The 24,007-nt window shown below is 41.6% G+C and overlaps 1 protein-coding gene and 1 long non-coding RNA gene across 4 annotated transcripts in view; one reads left to right on the top strand and one right to left on the bottom strand.

Annotated features, from left to right (window-relative positions):
* The window catches only part of LOC132325390 (uncharacterized), a 31,938-nt gene extending 31,215 nt beyond the window's left edge, over positions 1–723 (bottom strand). The window contains exon 1 of the long non-coding RNA XR_009485931.1: positions 575–723. This is a non-coding gene — a long non-coding RNA (uncharacterized LOC132325390). The remainder of the gene's footprint in view (positions 1–574) is intronic.
* SMAP1 (small ArfGAP 1) overlaps positions 181–24,007 on the top strand; it is a 90,759-nt gene continuing 66,932 nt past the window's right edge. Inside the window, exon 1 of one of the 3 annotated variants that reach the window (XM_059842643.1) lies at positions 181–356. In XM_059842643.1, coding sequence (XP_059698626.1) covers positions 239–356 — 118 coding nt within the window. In that variant the 5' untranslated portion in view covers positions 181–238. The remainder of the gene's footprint in view (positions 357–24,007) is intronic. The other 2 variants (XM_059842645.1, XM_059842644.1) reach the window with 2 other exon arrangements.

The raw sequence follows: 24,007 nt of genomic DNA, 5'->3' as shown, positions 1-24,007 counted from the left end.
AGGGGCGACATGGCGGCGCGGCCTTAGGGACCCGGCGGACTATTTGTCACCCCCGAATAAGGGACAGTCGTGTCCAGAGTGGGCGTGTGCGCGCGCGCCCTCCCGGTAGCGGGCGGGGAGGGAGGCGGAGGCGTCCGCGTCCGCAAGTAGTTCCGGTTGAGGAAGTCGGCGCTCGCGGCCGCCGGTTCCCGTGGCCGCGCCAGGGCAGGAGCGTTCCCGGCCCCGCTCCAGCCCCGCCATGGCCACCCGCTCCTGCCGGGAGAAGGCGCAGAAGCAGAACGAGCAGCACCAGGCCATCCTGGCCAAGCTCCTGCGGGAGGAGGACAACAAGTACTGCGCCGACTGCGAGGCCAAAGGTGCGCGGGGCGGGGGGCGCGGGGCCCGGCCCGGGCGCGGCACAGCCCCGGCGGGTCCCGGCTCGGGGCGGCCGCGGGGCCCGGCTCGGGGCCGCACCACGTCCGCAGGGACGGCGGGACCGCCGGGCGGCTCCTCCCGACAGCGGGCCCGGGGGCGGCAGCAGCGGGGTCGGGCTCGGGGACAGCGGCGGGGCGGGCAGACAGACAGACAGCCTGACCTTTCCGTGTGAGCCGCGCTCCGCTCTTCCCTGGGCTGGGCTGCAGCCGCCTCGTCCTCCAGCGAGGAACCCCCAGCCCGGCTTTATGCAATGACTGGCCCAGCCCTTTCCTGAAGTTTCACGGCCGCGTCCGCTTCCTGCGCTGCCAGGTATCGATCTGGAGCGGGCTGTGGCCTTCGGGGAGGGGCTGGCCGATGCCAGGGGTAGATGCCAGATGAGTTAAATGTGGGGTGTCCAAAACAATATACCCTGCCTTGCTGACTCAGTCAGAATGCCAGACTCTGTGAATCTGGGTGTCTGAGTCTGGTTAAATGTGTCACAGATGTGGCTTTTGTGATGAATGGAATTTTAAAGATTATATCACTGGCAAATCTTACAGTGCTTTATTTTTTTTTCCCCTGCACAAAAGTAGATATATGTTTGCGGTTGTATTTACCTTGGGTTCTGTGGCTTTTAAATGGAAAATTGTAGCACATCCCTCTTTGATCTAGAGTCAATTTATTATGATGTTATTCTAGGTAAGGTAGCTGCACAGTAAGTTATTAAGTCTAATGCTTCCTGAATAACAATTGGGAGTTCACAGTGTATGATTAATGCCAGAGCTGCCTTGTTCAGTCCTTCTCCACATAAAGTGGAGGTGAAGTGTGAGTGAGCTTCATTTGAGCAACCAGAAATGGCGCTGTGTTTGTAAATTTTCTTCCCATCTGTGCTACTGGTTTTCACTGTGCACTCAAGTCATGCCATGCACAATCAGAGAGAAGACTGTCCTAATACAGACTCTTAGAAGTAGATTATATGGATTACACCAAAGATAATGGGTCTTTATATTTTGTAAATAACTCTGCCTAGCCATTTACTAACACAGCTCCTCTTGCCCCCTGGCAGCTGGTTACCATATAAATGTCTCTTTGTAACCAGTGACTTTGTGGAAAAAGCACATTTATATGTTTTATCTATTATTGGCAGTTTGTATTTCTGTGCTGAATGCTTCTTGGTGTTGCTTGCTGATGGAATTCCACATGTAAGTTGTTCTGTAGCATCGGCCTGAGGGCTGTGTTGCTCGAGATTGGAATCCAGAATTCTCTAATTATTTAACCTGTCTTCTCAGTTTTCTCTTTCTAACTCTTGCTTAGTTAAAATGTTTGCATGTCTCTGTAACCCACAGAGCCTGGTATCTTTTTCCCTTTCAGTTCAGCAGTGCTGACACTTTCAGCTTCCTTTTCCTTATATTTGTGTTAATAAGTGGTTTTATTCACTGTTCTTTTCTTTGGTGCTTTATTTCATAAGATCAATCTTTGGTGTATCTTGAATTTGGGTTTTTTTTCTTGTTCAGGTTCTGGAGGACCTACCAATATCTTGACCAGGCTGTCTTCTGCTAGTACATGTTCATTCAGTTTTCAAATTTCTAGTAAACTATTTTGCTTAGGTGCCTACTAAAATCTGATGGCACTTTTGAAAGCTTCTTGTTTTTCTCTTTTTTGAATTTCTCTTTTGCTGTCTCTCTGTATCCCAGAAGCATGGCTTGCTTTCACCCTGTCTCCAGGAAAGCTGGCATGAAAATACTGGGTGATGCAATGTGAGGGACTTGTGGTTTGGCAGTTCCTTTTTTATTTATTCTGTTCTTTCCTTCAAGTTTAATTTGCATTTGCTTCATCCTCTTGTAGCAATTTTTGTTTTAAATCTTGTATCATACTAGCTTTGTAGCACTGACTTTACCTGTACTGTGTATGTTTGGGGTTTTTTAATAGTTGGAAGGAAGAGTGTGGAATGATAAACTTGCTTTAGTTGCAGCTCTTCTAAAGGCACTTGGCTGAGATGTGGCCATATATACAAAGTTTGTGGAGATTTCTTACTTGAAGTTTAGGAAACTTCCTCTGGTAAGGAGGTTTGTGTGAACAATGTTGAGATGCTTCCACTATACCCTGAAGTCTGGATTTCCCTATATCTCCAGAAGACAGCTCAGAAAAAAAGTTGAAAATCAAGCTTATCATGAGCATGCAATGCCACTGTTGAACTCTTGCTTAAAGGCTGCAGCCAGCTGTTTTTTCCTAATGTATTTCATGTTTAATCCATGGTGTATGAGTGCTCATGGCTTGCTGCTGTCTGGCGAAGCTGTAGTTTTGCTAGTCCTGGAATGCAGAGCTGTCTGAGGCAGCAGCTATTAACGTGGCTCTGTTAGCTAACCGGAGCCTGCCAGCTGTCTGGCATTCCCCAGCCTGTGAGATCTCCTTCACCTCTTGCAACACTAACAGCATCCCTTTCATCTCTAGTCCTGTTTGTTATTAGTCTGGCGTTCCCTATGGTCAGTTCCACTGGAGAGCCTCTTGCTCCTGGATTCTGCAGAAATTAACATGAAGCCATTTGTCAGTAACATGACAAAGTGTGAAGGACTTCTTGTGTCAGTCCTAGTTTGGCATGTCTTTCGTTTTCTTAATGTAATGTATTCTTTTTCTCTTTGCAGTGTTGTCCGCTTTAGTTTCTGTTACTTTCCTCTCTTGTGTGAGCTTTGCTCCTTTGTCTGTCCTTCTTTCTGTTGCTCAGTAGGCGCCTCCAAGTTCTGTGTTTTGTTTCTTTTTCTGTTCACTTAATTGTGGGGTAACATCTTCATGATTAACTCCATTTGTTTTAACTGAGTTGCAGTTGTCTTGGATCTTATTCTGTCAGTACATAAAAACATGGTTTCAGTATGGTCTTTCAGACAGCTGTCAGTTCAGCTTGGGCACTTACCTGAAACTAATTCCTTTCTCTCACCCTAGATATTATAGTATCTCTTAAACCTGAAGTATTATATTTACCCTGGGGTTCTTTTCAGATAGTCAGATCCAAAGGTTGTAGAAATCTTGCAGATTATACTTGTATATCTAACTGCTATTTTTTGAGGCTCTGGGAATTCTTAAGTAGCTACACATAATTTAAAATCTTACAAATATCCTTTTGACCCTAAAAAATGTATATGTGGTCCTATTAGCGTATTTGCCACCCGTTACTTTCATTGCATCTGCTGTAATGCTACTGTTGAACTCTTCCTTCATATCAATAAGGCTTTTCTGCTGGCTTTTACTTCTTGCATCAGAAAGGTGACACAGGATCTCACTACCATCCTATCACTCCTAAGTTACTGACTTAGCTTTCCTTGCCATTTAGGACTGCCATATGCATTGCCTGCAAGGAAGTTTGAAGCATCCACCTTTCCAGTATTTATTGTATGCTTGTGTAAGAATTGGAAAAAGCTATTTCTTGGTCATCCTCAAAATATTCTTCCTGTCATTAGCAGTGGTCTTGTATCAAGAACAAACCTGTCCTTTGATTTGTGGTCTGCTTCTTCAAGTGTGAGGTATGCAGATACATTGAATGTCTTTGTAAGGTGAAGAATACAGCTGAGAACACATCTGCTAGAGTAGCATTAAGTAATAATTAGGATTGCTGACCCTGGCAACAGTTTCTGGAAGTGATTTTTATTCTGTATTTGACTTTTGCCTGTTTAAATAGCTGCTATGAATCTGACTGTTGCTGCTAAAATGTGTTGGAAACTACCTGTTGTAGGGCCATACGGTAGTTGCCATATGTCGCCTTCAAATTGTAAATCTTGCAGCTGTCAGAAAAATGAGATGCTACTTCTGTGGGGAAGAAGCCTGAAAATTAAAGGTTCTGGAACTGTCTTTGCAATCACTGAGACTTTTGAAAGAGTGAGGAGGCTGGGATGACATTTGACAAGGCAGTTCTTGTCTGTGTACTGTCTGTTCTTTACATCCCTATCTGAACAGCTGTCTGCATAAGGCAGTTGATGTCTCCCCAGAGTTATTTTACTAGGAAGAAGTTACACCACTGTTTCTGATACTTGTAGGAAATAGTAGGGTATGTTGACAGTAGCTTAAGCCACCCTGAAGTTTTGAGAGAGAGACAACTGAAATTCCTTTGTGATCCTTTTGTTTGTATAACTAAGTAAAGGTGGCAGGAATTTGAAGGATGTAGAAGCTGTATCAGGTATGTAAATTATGCTGAAAGCTGTTGTAAAGCATTTGATTTTTTTTCTAAATTTTCATTGTGGAGGGAGGGTAATACATTTTTTAAATTGTTATTTGAATCCCTTAAGCAATAATACCTCTTAGAAATCTGTCAAATGAAGCCAAAATAAAAAAACCTCAAACTGTTAAAATCAGTCAGGGACCCTTTGACTATAGGGGCTATAATTTGCTATTTCTGTATAGTTAGTACCTGCTTATAACGTGCTAGAAATCTTCTAGTCTTGTGTTCTTTTTGCTTGACAGCAAGGCTGGTGTTGTTAGGATGCTGATATTAAATACTGAGTCAAGTACTTAGAAGTTGAAGTGTGTGATGAAGCACAAAAAGAGATTAGTTTCAAACATGATTAAGAACAGTAATCAGTCTTATGCTCCCCATTTACAGAGGCAGTTGCACTAGACCAAGACTGATGGCCTTCAGTTTACAGGCTTGCTTGCTTAGATGGACAGTCCTTCAATTCTGCTGGATATCTTGTGCCCTTCTAAGAAAAAACAATGTGAATGTTCTCTGACATACCTTTTCTGTCTGCTGTGCTTGTATTTAATTGCTGTCTTTAATACCAATGGATTGAGTACTGAAGTCTGTAAATTCGTCTCCCTATCAAGAACGCAATTACCTGAGCTGTCAACTGCTTTAGATTTTTTTAAAACTGTAATCAAGTTAAAATAACATAATTGGAAACTTGCAGACCTTAGTGTAAACAACTGTAGATGTTTTGGGCCTTCAGAAAAAGTGAATAAATTTCTGTATCAGAGGAAGTGTTCTGGGGTTTTTTTTGTTTTGTTTTGTTTTTGGGGCTTGGGTTTTTTTGTGGGTTCTTTTTGTTGTTGTTTTGGGTTTTGGGTTTTTTTTGTTTGGTTTTTTAATGTTTACTTACTTCATGCCTGATAGTGCTTGAAGTCTGTTTAAATTATCAGTTACCAAAATCGTAGTACAAAGAAGCACATTGACACTGTTGCTTGTTCAACCAGATTAAAATTGGTTTACTTTGGTTATAATATTAATGAGAATAGTTTTCACTATTTATAGTAGTACTATACAGTTATTGAATATCTGTGTGTGATTGAAGACTTGGCCTTCTGTCTGAAGAGTGGCAGGTACAGGCACTTGGGAGTGTGGAGAGAGGCTCAACAGGAAAGATTGTGGTACTAACATTTGTGTAGCTAGAACTTTAACTTCCCCAACAACTAACCAATCCCAAGCATGGTGTCTCTTAGCAGTGAAGGAGAAAAGAAATATAGTTTAAGTGGGCATACTAGCCATGGAAAGAAATCTGGAGTATCCCAGATATGTTTACAGCTGTTCAGACTCCTCTGTGTAGACATTCAAGTCTTGCATTTGATCTCTTCTATGGTTAGGAGACCAATTTAAATATTTGTGTATGATCATCACTTTTTGGGAAGCTGCCTTGCTGTTTGCTTGTTTGATGTCTGGTCTTTTGAGTGTCTTGATTTTGCCTGTATACTTTAATAGATAGTGTACTTCTTTCTCAAGCAGATGGATAGCTCTTACAGCTCGCTGCCCTCAGCCTGTGCAAAGCATCAGCTTTTGCCTCCCTGTTAGAAAGCTTTGTGACAGCTCGTTGACAGAGCTCACACTAGGGCAAGGCACTGGCTGCTGTACCTCCTCAGGTGAAAATCTCCTGTCTTCTTCCTCAGGTGGAGAAGCCCCTAAGAGTACACTAGGGGAATAGAACACAGATGGATTATGCTGGAGGTTAGTTTCACATATCATTTCCGGTGCAACTTCTAGCCCTATACTGAAGTTCAGACACAAAGTACTAGCTTACTGCTAGCTGATTGTGCTCTGTGGATATTCTGTACCAGTTGTTGCAAATATCACATGTTACTGCAGGTCACTTGGATCAAGAAATTGCAGGTGTTTCTTTGTGTGTTTTTGTTGCAGGGTTCACGTTGCTTCTGTGAGATAAGCTTGGAAAAGATCATGTGAGTGTAACAGGCTGGAATATGAATTGACAGATATAACTGGAGGCCTCTGGCTCTCCAGTGGGGCTTTGCAGTATCCTTCCATAAGGAATAATGAAGGCAAAGCATTTTGATTCAGGGTTGTTCTTACTTAAGCTTAGCAAATGAAATTATATATCTTGAGCTCAAATAATAGTAAGGAACTGTATCACTGGAAGGCCTAGTGATAATCTGGTACTTAGCTGCTAGTTTTCTGGGGCCTTTTTGTCAAAGACAGTGCCTTCAGAGACCCTTAGGGACCAGAAACTCACTTTAGTCTCTCTTGGGGCTGTATAACCAGGATTTTTTTCTAATTTCCTGCTACAAAATAAAACTGCTTCAATACTCTCATTCTTTGTGCTCTTACCTGTTGCTGACACTGGTTGGATGAGACAGAAGCTTAGGAATTAGTTGCTCTTGCAGCCCTGAGAAGGATAATTGTCTCCCCGAAGAAAGGAGCCCTTAAGACACCTCATTTGGTGGGAAAAAAGTATGGCAGCCTTAGCTTAGGACTTCTGAATGGGGTGTTGCAGTGTTGGGTGACACTAGTGGCCCCTGTAAGGAAGGATGTTGTTTCCATCTCCTGACTCTTACAGTGCAGAAAAATATTTTCAAATAAATTACAGGAAATCCATTTAGCTGGTAATAGCACTGGATTATTTGCAAAGTTGAAGGCTTTTTTCCCGAAATGGATGCAATCTCTATTCTTCAGGACTTAATTTAATTTGACTGTGTGAGACCCAAAGCAGCATGATTTAACTTTGAACTTAGCATTGCTTTGTCAATAGGCCAGACTAGGTGACCTCCGGAGATCCCTTTCAACCTAATTTTTTCTGTGACTACTAATAGAAATATTTGTGGGACTTATTTTTATTTTTTTATTATGTTGCAAATCTCGAGATTCTCTGAGGTGTATTATACAGATGGAGAAATCCTTATGTGCTTAGTTTGCTGCCTATGTTCAGAAGTTATTGGCAGTCTAAGCTGTTTCTGTTATGTGGACCATAAGGATGGGACATTTCCTGAAAAGTAATTATTACTATTGATGAGATCATGCTCTTGCCTTTTTAAAGTGCAAAACACCCCAGTTCTTTTGGTCAAGGCTACAGGTGTGTGTCTTCAAGTGGTCCTGAAGCTGCAGTTCTGCCACCCTTCAGTGATGTGAAAAAGCTGCTGCTGCAGGATGCTGTTTGTACACTTGGTCTTTGCTTTGTTCCTCAGTTTCCTTTTGCGGAATGAAACGATGCTGTCTTCCATCTTTGATTGGAATGCTATGAAAAAGAAAGAGCAACTGTGCTGCAGCTTGTATCATGTCCTTGTACATGATACGGGCTGCAATTAGATACATCTATGTGATAAGCAGACTTTTAGGGAGATACCCTTTCCTGGAAAATTGACTCCCTCATTAATGCATGCATCCTATAGGATTTAAGAGAGTCAATTATCAGACATTACTCAGGGAGTAGTCAGCAGTTGATTTAGCTCAGGTGTCACATTGTCTTGGACTGGCTTCATAAGATTCATTTGAGCATGATTCAGCTTTACTTTAAGAACTCTGGTGCTTCACAGTGTCTCTTGTGGCCCCAGCTAAATTCTCCTAGACATAATGATTTTGCCTTGTGAACAGGCAAAGTTGTTCAGTGATCTCTTATTTTCCTGTTAAGGTGGTTCTGAAGAGTTAGGCTGATGAACCCGTGACTAGTTAAATCTGTCCTCACTGTACTGTCAGCAAGTTGTTTTCAGATATTATGGCAGAGTGAAATGAGTTAGAAATTGAGCTGTGATTTTTATTGACATTGCTGAGTGGGATAGCTCACAGCTGGAGGACTGCAATGAGTAAGTACAGGTGCTTAAGGAAGGGCAGGCTGGGATGGTGGTAAAGGGGAGTTGCTGTGAGAGCAGTGGGGCTGCCTGTAGCTTTACCTGGAGATGGGTGAGCCAGTTGAAAGCTTGTGGATCAAGAGTAATAATAAGGATTTCCTCAGACAACTCAAGCCTAATGTTCACAGGCCTTCTTGCTAATAGGGTGCTTGGACCACCCTTATTTTCTGGGGAGAAAGCACAGAAGGGAATCAAGGAAGCTTCTGGCATACATTGGTGCCCATACCTCAGTACAAGTGCTTGCAAATAAGCAATGACAGGTTGAGGATGCAAAAGTTAGGAGTAGTCTTGGCTGCGGTGGTCATGAGGTAGAAGAGTTCAGGATCTGAACTGGAGACAGCAAAGCAAAGAGTAGGATTACAACCATAGTCTTCAGAAAGGAAGATTTTCTTCTGTTCAAGGATCTTCTTGGAAGAATCGTTTGAAGATGGTTTGAGCAGAGAGAGCCAGGAAAGCTGGTTGACTACTTCTTTAAACTCTGGTGTGGCATATTGCACTGAATAGGAGATGGTACAGAGGCACCAGAGGTCCTGCTTGAACGAATGAGGAGCTTCTGAAAAAGCTCAGTCACAAAAAGGAAGCATATATAACAGGTGGAAGCAGAAACGTATTGGCTCAGGGAGAGCCTGGAGACATCATCCAAGCACACAAATGCGTCTAGGTCAGAAAGCCAGTGTCCACGTGGAGTTTAATCTTACAAGGTATATGTGAATGGCAACAAGGGAGGCATTTACAGATAATTAGCTGAAAAAAGAATAGAGAAAATGTAGGCCTGCTGCTGAATGGGGAGGGGAATTGCTCATAAGGGATGTGGAAACAACTGAGACATTCAATGTCTTCTTCACTTTGTTCTTTACTAGTTAGACTTGTTTTCAGCAATTCTTGGCAAGGAAAGTGTACTCTCAGTTAGTAGAGAAGGATCAGGTTTGGGATCACTGTACACAAGTCTGTGGGCTCTAATAGGATGCAGCCAGGAGCGAGATGGGGTGGCCAAGGTAATTTTGTGGTGACTGTCATTAACTAAGGTCATGGTGACTGGGGGGATGGGTTTTGCAGGCTGAACTCAAGCGAATGTCCTTACTATCTCTGAAGAGGGCAAGAAGGAATGTCTAGGAAACTGCAAGCCAGACAGCTTTGCCTTTGCTCCTGGAAAAGTGACAGACCAAATAATTCTGAAAACACATGAAGAAAAATGATGGGCAGCAGTTGGTATGGATTAATCAAGGGGCTGTAACGTGTGACCAACCTGGTAACAGCCTTCCACACTGAACCAAGCAAGATGACCGGCTTGGTGGATGAAAACAATGGGTGTTTTCTTACTTTGACCTTTCATGGGGCTTTGGAAACTGCCTTGTAACTTCTCCTTTGGTAAGTTGATGAAATGCTTTCTGGATGAAGACACAGTGAGGTGGATTGAAAATAGCTTAGAGGCTAAAATGCCAGGCTCAGGGTGGTGTTCAACATCCTAAAGGTCAATAGGAGGCCAGTCCCTTTTGGTGTAGCACAGCGATTGTTGTTGAGGCCAGCACTGTTTAACATCCTCTTTAATAACCTGTGTGACTGGATAGACCCCTCCCTTTGCAAACTTGATGGGATGCAAAGCTGGGAGGAGTGGTTGATAAACCAGATGGATGTGCTGCTACTCAGGAGCAGGCAAGAGAACAAGTGGAAGAAATGAGCCAACCGGAATGTTAAGAAGTTCAACAAAGGGAAATGCAAAGCTCTGTCCCTAGGGAGGGCAGTGGAAAAGAGATGCTGTGGGTCAAAAATTGGTCATGCATCAGTAATGCACCCTTGCCACAAAGAAGGCAAACAACATCTTGGTCTGAATTTCCAGAAGAGAGTGGTCAGTGTGTGGGGGCAGGAGATCCTTTCCTCAGCACTGATGAGACTACATCTGTAATGCTGTCCTGTTCTGGGCTCCAGAAAGAATCAGGGACAGACTGGAGCAAGTCTAGCAAAGTGGCATGAAGGGGAAGGGCCGTGTGCCATACAGTCAGGTAGAGGCTGAGAGCACTGAGTTTGCTTAACCTGGAGGAGAGAAGACTGCTGGGGGGTTCTTATGCTTGTGTATAATAAATACCTGGTGACAGAAAGCATGGATGATGGGGGCAGACTTGTCTGTGATATTTAGTAATAGGACCAAAAGGCAGTGAATGCAAATTAAAACACAGGAAGTTCCACTAAAAGATAAGGTTTCGTTGTTGTTGTTTTGTTTGGATTTGTTTGGGGTTTTGGTGTTGGTTTTTTTGTTTGTTTTGTTTGGGGCTTTTGGGGGGGGGGCTTTTGTTTGTTTGGTTGGTTTGGTTTTTTTGTTTGATTTTTTTTTTTTGTTCTGGTTTTTGGGGGTTTTTTTTGTGTATTTGTCTCTGGTTTTGTTTTTTTCTCCAGGAAAGACTGAACAGGATCAGGTTACCTGGAGAGGCTGTGGAGCGTGCAATGTGGTAGCCCTAAAAACCATGACTGGGAACAGCCCTAAGCAACCTGCTGTGTTCTCTGTGCTCTGAACACCAGGGCTTGTACTAGCTGATCTTCTAGGGTACCTTCCAGTCTCTGCTACTTCAGATCCATTTCAGTTGTTGTATCACTTACAAGCTGATATGGAGTCCCACTGCAGATACCCACTGCATGTAATTTTTTTCCTTTCTCCCCAGTAAGCAAGTATCAGTCTAGGTCAATTCAAAGCAGATTCTTTGTTTAAAGTTGAAGTCTTTTATGAGAAGTGATTAAACATTAGTAAGTACAGACTGTAATAGAGCTTTGAGTTTGCAAGAAATACAGAAATCTTGCTGTTGTTTGTGCATCCAGAGACAAAAAGGACCAAATCTAGCCATTTAAAGCAAATTGAAATGATATGGTAAAAAGATTACTCATATATTGTGTTTGACTGAAATGTTTAAGTCTAGCTAGGACAAAAACTTCACAACTTTAACTGCTCTGTAGTTAGTATTATCATGCAAGAGACCAAGGGATACTAGCTGCTTAGAGCTAGTATCCCTTGTGTCAGAAATTTGCCTGGATCTTAAAGCTACTGGTTTGAACTCCCTGTTATGACTGACAACGATTTCCTCTGGAAGACCGGGGCAAAAAAGATTCTACAGATCTACGAAAGATACTACGGATTCCTGTTTTTTTCCATTCTGGCCTCTTACTTGATTAAGGTTTGAGAGCTTGAGCAATATTAGTTCTCTTAACATTTTTCTCTTGAATGGCTTCACAAAAATCCATTCAAACAAAACTGCTTTATTGTCTTAGGGATAACTTGGCAAGTTTAAAATTTGAATGGATACCTGTGGGAGCTCAGCACATCACTCCTGATGTCCAGAGCTACCAAGAGAATCCTTTGGGGGAGGGGGGGGGAAGGGGAGGGGGGCGCTCGGGAGTCTTGGAATGTTGCCAAAAGCACTTGGTGGCTTGATTTTGATCCATCTAGGGATGTGCCACCGATGTATGAGGAGATGGAACCTGTGAAAATCACTCGGGTGTGAATGGTGAAGGGAAGACATCATTATAGGGTAAATCACAGATTTTGGGGTTTTGGTACAGGGGGGTTGTGGAGACAAGATGGAGGAATCAGGGCATGCCACCAGGCTCTTCTTTCTTCTTCTTGTCTTCCATCTTCTGTTGTGGTGTTGGCATTTGTGGATTGGTCTAGGGTGAGGGTGTACTTGGTGACGAGGGTGATAGGTATTGGGGATAAAAAGTAAATATGATATACGTAGTTTTTGTTATAAAAGATGCGGCCGCCTTGGGGGTGGGCAGAGTGCCTTTGGCTGCCGTGCTGGTCAGATCCTTCAGGCAGAGAAGGGACTTTGTAGATAAGAAACAATAAACAATTCTGAAGACCGAAAAAACCTAGCGTCCAGACTCATCTTTTGAGGCCCAGCGAGCAAGAACCATCCTAAGCATGTGTGGGAGCAGAGACACACAGCCGAACCCCATAGATACCTATATATATTCATCATTTACATTAGACTCTGATTATGTGATATACTGTTAACACCTGCTTATCATCCACTGTCTTGTCTTGATCACTTTTGGCTTCTATTACATGATAAACTTGTATGTCTGAGAACATATTCTCAAGGAACTCCTGCCCAGTGCTATGAAACAACCCAATGAAGAGAACCTGGGTTCCTGCCTTGTTTCCTGCTTATCCAAAATACTGATGAGATTTGTCTTCCTCTGACCAGAGAAGCCAGATGCTTTTCTGCTTTGAGGTTATGATCTGAAGAGGAGGAGGAGCTTGGAGGAACAGAGAACATCCTTTTGCTGCAAGTCTGTGGTAGATGTGGATATAGAGTGCTGATGTTGTAGCTTATGGAGTTCGTGACAAGTTTCATGGGGGAAGCTCATCTGTGTGGTTTTTGTGTTCTGCCTGTCTCAGGAGTCTTAAACTGTCAATTGCCCCTTTCCTCTCTTCAGGAAAGGTGTTTGTTTCTGATAGATGATGGAGGCAAAAGAGGTAGAGACTGTAGCTCAGTGCCTGCCAGAGTGGAGCTGTGGACAGCCATGTGTGATAGTTGGAGGAAATGTTGCCAAGCAGCTGACTTTGCAGGTATGTTTTGGTGAAGGAGCAGTTCTTTCTCTAAAAGCTTTGTCAGGCTATGATTTTTGTTTAAAAAAGAAGAAAAAAAATGGAGTAGGTAACTTTCTCTCTTGTATGGATGAGAAAAAAAATGCAATATTCCACATTCAGCTATTGATTGCTATACAAGAATCTAGTGTATTTTTACTGAAGTCTTTGAATGCAAATGAATAAAGTTTCATAGTACAGGACTTCATTGGTAGGATTAAAGGCAGTAGTAGTCATATAAGAAATTGTGCAAAAGACAATGGAAGTGATTAATTGTGTAACCTGGTATTTTTGAATGCAGCTGAACTTCCAGGTGGATTCAAAACATGGCAATGAGGGACAGTCTGGAATGGATGATTATTTGAAATAAGCTCCTGGCAATGTGGCAATGTGTGCTGAAGTCATTTGGGTTTAAATTTGTCATTCATAACAATTTATAGAAGCAACCAATGTATTGATAAGTAATGATGCTTTTATAATATAAGGACTGATTCTCCCATTAAGGTTTATATAGATGGGATATTTGTTCAGTTGCCTGTTATCTGGAGAATGACAGAAATATGCCTTTAAACATGGCAAATGACATACCTTGTGTGCACCCTTTAGATCTTCAGAGGAAGTATGCTTGAGCACTTCAGCAGGGGTGAAAACAAAGAGGCATGTCAGTAAGACACAGTGCAGGCTTTTTGGGCTTTCTCATTGCCAAGTGATACCTGGGTTATCCTCAATGTTAAATGCATTGAGCTGCTGTACTGGGGTTGTCTGAGAGGGAGGTAACTTCCTGTAGCAGCGCTCGTGGTGCTGTGCTTTGCAGCTCTAGAGGGGTGTTGATGGCACGCCAGTGTTTCAGCTGGAGCTGAGCAGTGCAAGTGCAGCATCAAGGCTGTCTCTTCAGCCTCCCCCCAAAGGCCGCTGGGCTGGAGGTGGGTGAAAGTTTGTGAGGGAGCGTAGCCAGGACAGCTGACCCAAACAAACCTAAGGGATAGGCTGTAACAAGTGACAAAGTAAAAGCTAAGAGGAAGCAGGGGAATGGGGAGGGTTTTTTTTGTTAGGGTGTTTGTCTTCCAGGGGAATGGGGAGGGGTTTTTTTGTTAGGGTGTACTGAGACCTTGCTTCCTAGGAAGTGGATATCACCTGCTGATAGGAGAATATTTTTCTTCTTTCTTCTGCTTCTTCTTACTTCTTACAGTCTTTGCTTTTCTTTATTAAACTGCCTTTATCTTGACCCATAGGGGTGTTTATCTTATTTTCTCTTTGGTGGGTGCATGATGACCAGACAAGGTTTGTGCACCACAACTGCTGAGGGCTTCTTGTGTGTTCTAAGTACAAAGTAACTTTCAGTCTTTGTCTTTTAATAAAGACTGTGAAGCCTTGGTTCAATTTTCTAGGTGTTCTGCAGCATAAAGCAAGCAATTTCTGAAAGAAGTGATGGATTCTAAATACCCCTTGATACTTGTCTTTTTCACTGTGATTTCTGTGGAGCTTTCTGGGTGTTCATGGAGTCCCTGCTTTAAAAAGGTTACCCCAAAAATGTATTTATGGAACAAAAGGATTTTGTCAAGTCTTCGGTCTCAAGTGAGAATTTGAAAAATACAACAGATCCAAGATCTCATGCCTGAGAGGCTTGCAAAGTTTTGAGAGCACATTTGGAGAATTGATAACTTCTCAAGCAACCTTAATCCTGCTTTGAACTCATACTCACAAGTCTGTATTCCAGACTGAATGCAGCTACTGCTTTGGTGTTGTATTCCATTTCTCTTCTGGCATCTGAAGAAAATGATATTTTTGAAGAAAATTACTGTACAGCTACAACTTATTTTCTACACAAAATACAGAAGATCACTTTGGGAAAATAACTTGCACAAAAAACCCTCCCAACTTTCTCTCAATTTTTTTTGAAAAACAAATCTATTTAAATCAGCTGTGAAGAGCACTACTTAAAAGTAAATTTGTTCTTTCCTTTCTCAGTCACATGTAGCTGATATAATGATGTCTGAGTATTGATGATTGTCTGTCATGCTGGAATGTTTTAACTGTGTTAGTTTGAATTATATTTAATTTAGTATCATCATGCAGGAGACCAACATAGTTTTAGGAAGCAAGAAGATGTCCTTAGAAAAATGCAAAGCACATTTAAGCCTTGAATGTGTGGCATGATGCATTTGAATTGGATATAAATAAGTTACTTTGTGGTTAAAAATGACAAAATTTTCAAATGTTGGACTGTGGTTTTCCTCAAAGAGTTGGTGAAGTGTGCCTTAGAGTTGTTCAAAACAGCTGAACAAAGCCCTAAGCAGCATGATCTGATTAGATCTGATTGAGATATGAAGTTAATCTAAGTGACCTCAGGAAGTCCGTTTATGCCTAGATTATAGTTCCTTTGTTCACTGACTGAGGAAATACAGAAGTTAACACCTGCTCTTTAGAAGATTGATCTCAGAGCATAGACACCTTCTTTTGTGTGGATTGGCTCAAACCTAGATTCAGGGAGGGGTATTGAAGCCCTCCAAGGTGTGATCCATTTGCTGAGACTTGGGCAGAGTGCAGTATTGGAGTGTAGCTACCCTGACGTGCAGGGCATTTGTAGGAAAGGTTTGTGTCTGTGACACTGGAGCGTCAAGTGGAGAAAAGGTGTGATTGTGCTTGTCCTCTTCAGCCTATTTTTTCCCCCTTCTTCTGTTAATTTAGTACCCTGAGCTCCACTAAAAGTTCTCCTCTGAAGATTGATGGTATTGTTACAGTAAACTTGGGGGTCAAGACCAGAGTTGCATTTGCAAGGTATGCTGTTCCTGTGCCTGAGAACTGTGGTATATTAGTGTTTGAGGGTGGGCCAATCAGCTCTCTAGGTAAGACAGATGAATGGTGCATCCTAAAAATCTACTTGATCTGTTCTACATAACCTGAAGAGGAAGTGAGACAGTATGTAGATGAATGTCTGCAGTGGAAGTGGATTTTGTGGATGTGGATGCCAGTGGGGTGGCAGACTCAGAAGAGTAAGACTGAGAAAACTCAGGAGATAAAGTCAGGTAAAGCAAAAGCTGTGCCCACAAGCAAGGCAAAATAAGGAATTCATTCACTACTTGGTATCAGCAGGTGGGTGTTCAGCCTTCTCCAGGAAAGCAGTTCCATCATATGTAACAGTTATGTATATAGAGTTACTCACTCTAAATGTTTCTTTCTCCTTCTTACTCCAGTTTTTATTGCTGAGCACAGTGCTGTATGCCATGTTCCTTTGGTCTGATGGGGTCAGATGTGTCAGCTGTGTCCCCTTCTGGCCTCTTGCCCACCACCAGCCTCCTCACTGGCAGGACAGTCTGACGAGCAGAAAAGGCCTCAATGTTATCATTGCTCAGCAATAGCTAAAACATTGGTGTGTTATTGACACTGTTTCGGTCACAGATTCAGAGCACACCACCCTTGGGCTTTCTATGAAGAAAATAAACTCCATCCCCACACAAACAAATATAGCAGAGAGGATCAGTACATGAAACAATCTGGCTGGTCATTATAGATGATTTTAGTGTATTTCTACTGTCTAGAGGCTGAAGTTTGGCCCTTTACTTTGCTCAAACAGGTGTACTTTTTGCTCTGTGTAAACTGACTGAGTGGCCGGGCTCAGAGAGTGGTGAATAGAGTCACATCTATCTGGTCACTCGTGGGGTCCCCAGGGCTCAGTCTTTGGTCTAGTCCTGTTTAATATTTCTATCAGTGATCTGGATGACTGTCTTGAGTGCACCCTCAGTCAGTTTACCGATGATACCAAGTTGGGTGGGGCTGTTGATTTGCTGGAAGGAGGCAGGAAGGCTCCACAGGGCAATCTCAACAGGCTGTATCCATGGGCTGAGGTCAGTTGTATGAGGTTCAACAAGGTCAAGTGCTGGGTCCTGCCCTTGGGTCACAACAACTCCCTGCAGTGCTACAAGCCAGGGGCAGAGTGGTTGAAAAGTTGCCTGATGGAAGAGGACCTGGAGGTGCTGGTTGACAGCAGCTGAGTGTGAGCCAGGGTGTGCCCAAGAAAGCCAGTGCATCCTGGCCCGCCCGTATCAGCAACAGTGTGGTCAGTAGGACCAGGTCAGTGTTTGTGCCTCTTTGCTTGGCACTTGTGGGGCTGCACCTCAAATCCTGTGTCCAGTTCTGGGCCCCTCACTGCAAGAAGGACACTGAGGTGCTGGAGTGAGTCCAGAGAAAGGCAGCAGAGCTGGTGAAGGGTTCGGAATGCAAGTCCTGTGAGGAGCAGCTGAAGGAGCTGTGGTTGTTTAGTGTGGAGAGGAGGATGCTCAGGTAAGTTCTAGTAATTCCCTGAAAGGAGGTAGCCCGGTGAAGGTTGACCTTTTCTCCCAGGCAGCCAGTGCCAGGGCAGGAGAAAGTGGCCTCAAATTGTGCCAGGGAAGGTATTGATTAGATATTGGGGAAGATTTCTTCACTGAAAAGTTGGTCAGGCATTGGAACAGGCTGCCCAGCTCCACTGCCTGAAGTCCTGAATCCCTGGAAGTAGTAAAGTGCAGGTAGATATGGTACTTGGCCATGTTTGGTTAATGGTGGAACTTTAAGATGTCTTTTCCAACGTTAAAGACCCTGATTCTGTGGCTTTTGGATAAAGAAGCTTCAATCTCGGGTTTCTCTGTATCTTTTATCAAATTTAGGCTCTTGTTGGAGGGGCTATGGGAGTGCATTTACCATCTTTGTTATGTATGAGAAAGCACATCTCTGGAGTCACTGAGGACTGCACAGAGTTTGTACGGTTTTGGAGTGTTTATGTAAGGATCTCTTCAGTTATATTTGGGGGAAAAGGTAAAGGAAAGCTGCTTAATGCAATTGCTAGGCAATATCTCTGGTAGAGAAAGGTTCATTATTGTTTATGGCAAACAGGCTGCATGATAAGCCTGTTATGCAAACAAATCTTATCTCTGAGGTTTTTGTCATAGTTAAAGGAAGAACTTCAATTACTGACTCAAGGGGTTTTTTTTGAAGCAGGTGCTTATATAATCTTTATCCTTTGCCTGGGTGTGCAGAGGGGTTGTTACATCCTAACAGAGTAGTACAGGTTTATAAATTTATTTTTCTTTTCAGTGATGCTTTTACTTAATGCTTAGCTATCAGCTTATGAAAACACTTTGTAAGAGCTCACTGTTGCCCATTTTCCTTTTATTTCTGCATATAAAAGGAATATAAATTGTAAACTTAAAACAGTAAGTGTTTTAGCATTTCCTTGCTGACAAGGGAAAAATTGCAGTCAAGACCTGCTCCAGAAGCTTCCTACTAATACTGTAATATGCTACATAACCTTGTTTTTTTTAGAAAGCACCAAATGCTGCTAACAGGAAATGACAGCTTGCACACCTTACTCTTGCAGCCTGAACTCTGACACAAGCAGTCTTTCTCTTCATGAGTGAGCAGGCAGGATAAAATTGGAGTGCTACCCCTTAGCCAAATTGAAATTTTATTTCTGAAGCTGTTAGGTTATTGAATGTACCAGGGTTGGCACCCCTGTCATCTCTGATACTTGGGGCACTGACTTTACTTTCCAAAGGGTGCTGTAGCACCCCCCAGGCTGGTAGGAGTGCTGTGGCTGTGTCCTGTGCATGTGTTTTGCCTATACAGTCACCAGCTCATGCTCAGGCTATCCAGGTGTGGTTGCCAGCCAAGGGTCAGGAGCTGCTCTCTTGACAGTTCAGAAGCTGATTATGATTCTGCTTACCTGGCTAGTGTGGGGATGGGTGAAATCTGAGATGTGTGAAGTACTTTGGGAGATGGTTTTAAAGGACGTTTCCTTGCAAAACACAGTAATGCTGATATTTTCATTAAAAATAAGTGTTTTAATGAGGTAGGTGTTCTTTTTAAATTGTCATCTGATTTCTGTGATAAATATTCCCCAAACAATTCCCCAAAAGAAATCATAATCTCCTTTTTCTTTTTATTTACATGAGGAGGAATCAACTGTGTGTTTGTGTATATAACTTTATGGTGAACCCTAAATATTGTGTTTTATTTCACAATTTAGCTTCTGTGTCCTATGATCACCTAATATTTGATAAAATGACTTCATTTTGGAAAAGGAATTTATTAATAAGGCAAAACAAAATTTTTCATTTTGTCATCTTACTAGATTGCTTGTGCCAAATGGCTGTTAGACAAGAAAAAGACCTGTTCATTTCAAGAATAAACTGACATTACCTGTGTATCTCCGATAGCTAATGTAACCAGCCAGTCCTCTGATTTACAGACTGCACTTGCATATTCAACACTTAATTTTCCGTATAAAGCTTTTGCTGTTTGAAATTACTTGGGTGCATTCCAGAATTAAAGTTGTTATGAAGCCAGCCACTTGATTTTGTGGCTTAAACATAGAATTGAAGGAACATTCATGCCACTGTACTTTTTTTCTAGGTGAGGCTTGATACAACCCTTGAAATTTCTTTGAAATGCTTTTAGCAATTTTTGATGCTACAGAAGCAAGTCAATAAGTGAGCTGAAGGAATAATTGAAACTGATATGTATTTCTCTCTGTGACTTAGAGAGGTGGGACAGAGTTGTGCAGGGGAAGAGTTTCATTCATGATACTTCTACAGAGCCTCTTTGGAGTTATAAGTCTGCACTTAATGGATTTTTTTGATGGCTTTCATGAAAAATGGTTATCCAAACCAAAAGACAAACTTGGAGGAATTCTGTCCATGAAACTCTTTACCACCTATGAGACACTGGCTAAAAATAGCTAAGCAATGCTTCTAAGGCTTGTCTTCCCAGTGTTCCTGCAGTGTACCTTGAACCACATGAATCTAGCTGCTATTAAGCTGGGCTCTGGAACAGTGTGCTTGAGTTGTCTGCCTTCAGAGCGATTTCATGCTGTTGAGTTTGACTTTATTTAAAAATATGAAAAGAGCCTGTTACAAACAGTTCTTGTTTGAGCTCCTGTCATGCTTTTCTAAATGTGGTAAATTTTAAGTTCTCAAATTTTGATCTTGACTCTCTGAACACAGGCTTACTAAGCCAGCTGTGAGAGACTGCTAACAACTACCATTTATGCCCTTTGTTGCCTCTGTTTATATAAAAAAGTTTTTTGCTGTGTACTTTGACACTGTAAAAGCACATAAAGACTGAGATTGTGTAGTTTTCCCAGTCGTAGGTATGGAAATAAAGCAAAGAAGCTTCTTCTACTGTAAAGGAAGTTATGCTTAATGTTGGAGAAGATGTGACGTGAGAACATGCTTCAGGCTATTTGTTCTGTTTAATCAGAAACTAATTCAGTGGATCAAGTGACAGGTAAATAGTCCTTTATCAGTAGTCTCAAAAGACTTAAGATTCAAGGGCCTTGAAGAATATTTCATAGAATAAAGATTTTTGTACTGTGGTTCTTGCTTGATTTCCTTTGCCTCAAGATCTTTATGCAAGATCTTTTATTCTTTCAAAGGTTTGCTGAATTCACAAAGTCTCTTTCAGTGGACATTAACATTGGAATTAAGCTTTTTGTCTTGGGGGTGGGTAGGTGCTGTTTTCTTGAAAGATTTTTTTCAATCCCCCCACCCCATCGAGCCCAGGAGTCTGTGAATCAGAAATGGTGATGGCAGATCTCCCTTTTTGTATGAAAAACTAAGCAACTGCCAATGAAATCAGTAAGAGGTGGTCTTTGAACCAACAGGATTAGACTGAAAAAGCATGATAGTAAATTGTTTGGAGAATTTCAGTATTATTTTGATTTAATCACTGTCTCTAATGTGTTATATTTTGAGCAGAGAAACTTAGAGGAATCTCTCTAAGTTCTGCCTTGTTCTTTTATTCTTCCCTGAGTAGCCACTGGAGAAGTTGACTGATCATCTTGTATTGAATTGAATTACATAAAATACAACTCCTGCTTACTTGTTTTCCTTCTTTTCTCCCTACTTGCTATGAAAGGGTGCTTGTCTTCTGTTCACAACCTTTATATGTATGTCAGCTTGGAGAAGTTACAGATATTTTCGAAATATATTCTTTCCTAACTTGATTGAAATCTCAAGTAGCAGAATACTTGAGCAGTATGAATTTGGTGTGTGAGTAATGCAAAGAGAGAGAGCACTCTATGGGTGTGCTTGGATTGATGCAACGACTGAGGCTTTCTTTGGACAAACGTCTTGATAGTTTTTGGGGACTAACAGCCGCTCGGGATGAGTCAGGTGTGAACATTTTCTTGTAGTTAATTCTCTGTTCCACAAGATGGAGCCAGTTATTTGGGAAATCAAGTCAGTCAAACAGCAGCAGGATTTGGGGAAACAAAGGAGAGTTAAAGTAACTTCACTGCACTTATAGGTAAAGGACAGGCAGGGTGCTGTCGAGAGAAAAAAGGAATTGTAGTCTGTCAGAAGTCTTTAAAGATGTTGGCCCAAGATAAGTTTGCTACAGACAATATTAGAGATACAAAGTTAGTACTCTCTTATGTATAATTCTTGGCTTCCTTCCTTGTAGAATTTCTAACTGGTAACTGCAAGAATGTAAAGTGAAAACTAGCTTTGTGTTTATGTGCCTCTATCGTATAAACCATATTTAAAGCTGGTTTTGACAAGCTTTTTACATTTAGAACTTTGTCTCAAAACTTACTAGTTTCCTAGTAAGCTGGCTTTATGCACATACTGCAAAAGATTATTTGCTGAGATGTAAAATGGTTGTCCTTCCCTTTAACAACATGTGTAAAATTGAAAGGCTTCATGATTGCTTTTTTCACCCCAATTCAGACCTCTGTGTTCTCTCTAACTTTAGATGTTTTGTGAGGGGGGTCACCACCTGTATTGAGCAAAAGGAGTGTTTCAGTATTAACTGCAGTTACAGAAAGCTGAACAGATGGTGGGGGACTGATGGAAGGAAGGAAAGTCTGAATTGGTGTAATGAGGAAAGCAACCATCATCATTTGACTTCATAGTCAAATCTGCAGTGGTCTTATTCTTGCTCTTTTGTGGATGTCTCCCAGTTACGTCATGTCACCTTTCATTTTCTTTTGCCTCTTTTTAGTTTGTTCTGGTCTCCACTGCTTGCTTTTTTTAATTTTCCTTTTTCCTTTTTTTTTTCCTTTTTTTTCCTAGTGTGTTTGTGTGACAGGTTTTCCTACTCTGGCCCATTCCTACACTTGCCTGATAGTGTGCAATATTTCTCTTTAATTTCTTACTACAGGTGGCAGCTGAGTAGAGGACGGAGTGTTGACTTAGATGTTTAAAATAGTTAAAAGATTTTTTAACTAATCGAATGGAGAACTAAAGCAATGTTTCACACTGTATTGACTGCTTGGATTCATGTACTGTTAGTATATGAGGCTTTCACATTTTTTATAATGCTGATAAAAGTACTTTTTCCTCAGCATTTTAAATGAACTGTACTGTGTAAGCCTTGTTTGTACCTGATGCAGTACTATGCATGTGCTGTGCAAAATAAAACCTGAGTAGTTGGAGTAAAACTTAAATCTTGGACATATGAACACTAACATACTTTGTGTTTTATTTCCTTTGAAAATGTTCTATACCAGCTTCAGCATTACAATTCCCGTCATTATTCTTGCCCAAAGATGTTTGTCAGCTGTACTCACAAATAGATGGTTGTATTGTGTGGACGTGCGTTAGGAGAGTTTGCCAGCAATGTGTGAATTTTTACTGTGGCTTCTTCAATCAGCTTATTTCTAAAATAGTGGAGCAGAGCACATGGTCCTTTCTGAGTGAGTTAATGGGGCCAGAGAAGAAAATGGTATTTGGGAGTGCGTGCACAAACGTACATATGCCTTTTTTTAAGCACATACAAGATATGAGTCTAGTTTAAATAATATGAAGGAGAAATCTGTCATCAAAAATTGTATCCTGAAATAAGGCAAGTGTGAGGGAAAAGTGGGAAAGATTTTGAAATATGTTGAGAGAAAAGCTTTAGCCTCACCAGAGAATATGTAAAAATGATGCCTTTTTCACAAAATTCACACTTTGATGTGCACTTTAGAATGAAAGAATGGCATGTGAGATTAGATAACTTTTTTGGCAATTTAAAAATTGGCTTGAAATTAACTTATCTGAAGAGTTTTATCTAAAAGTATGTAAATTGCTTTCAAGCTCTTTATTGCTTAAGTTTTAAACAGCTGAAGTTGGTTTTTGAAATGTTCACAGTTTTTTAATAGCTGTAGATATTTCTGTGGGTAGGGAGAATGTTGGTTCTACACAATAACTATACTGGCATGAAAGTCTACTGTAACTAGAAATAAACTCTCCAGGATTTTTTTCTTATATTTGAGTAATGTAAAACCTCTGAAAACTTAAAGATATAACAGGCTACATTGTTTCTTGGTGGCTAAGTATTTCTTTCATTCTTAGGGCCCAGGTTGTCTCTAATAAAGGACTCCCTAAATACCATAAATATGTCACAGTTAGTGTTGTTTCTATGCACCTGATTGAATTCTAATATACATTTGTGATGTCCCTTTGGTCAGTTGGGGTCTCATTTCCCTGACTCTTCCCTCCTGGCCTCTTGCCCACTCCCTGCCTGCTGGGTGGGGATGGAAAAGCAATCCTTGACTCTGCAAGCACTGTCCAGCTGTAGCCAAAGCATAACTGCTACCAGGACTGTTTTGGTCACAAATCCAAAGCATATCTCAATAGGAGCTGCAGTGCAGCAAGGTAACTCCATCCCAGCCAAACCCAGTATTGGGAAATGATGCTTGGTGTTTTTCATTTAACATGTAATAGCCAAGACTCCAAATTAATTTTTGTGAAGCTATATGATGGCTCAAATCCACCTTTCTGTTTAGCTCTTACAAGAAACTTGCACTTGTGCTGTGTTTAAACTTCCAGTCAAAATTCATCACTCCTTTTTATGAAGGCAACCAAATTGCAGTTGTCAGTAAGACTAAATACACACAATAAACCTTGTGCACCTAAAAAAATAGCCTCATTATTTTAAGGATTCTTTAAATTGTATATGACCTAATGCATTCAGAATCTTGTCATGATTTCTTCATGTGGAAGACAGCACACACCTTCACAGCCCCTGGCT

Source organism: Haemorhous mexicanus, chromosome 3, assembly GCF_027477595.1.
Source record: "Haemorhous mexicanus isolate bHaeMex1 chromosome 3, bHaeMex1.pri, whole genome shotgun sequence".
In the NCBI taxonomy this organism is placed as follows: domain Eukaryota; kingdom Metazoa; phylum Chordata; class Aves; order Passeriformes; family Fringillidae; genus Haemorhous; species Haemorhous mexicanus.
The sequence above is the reverse complement of the archived record's forward strand: the minus strand, read 5'-3'. Positions and strand labels throughout refer to the sequence as shown.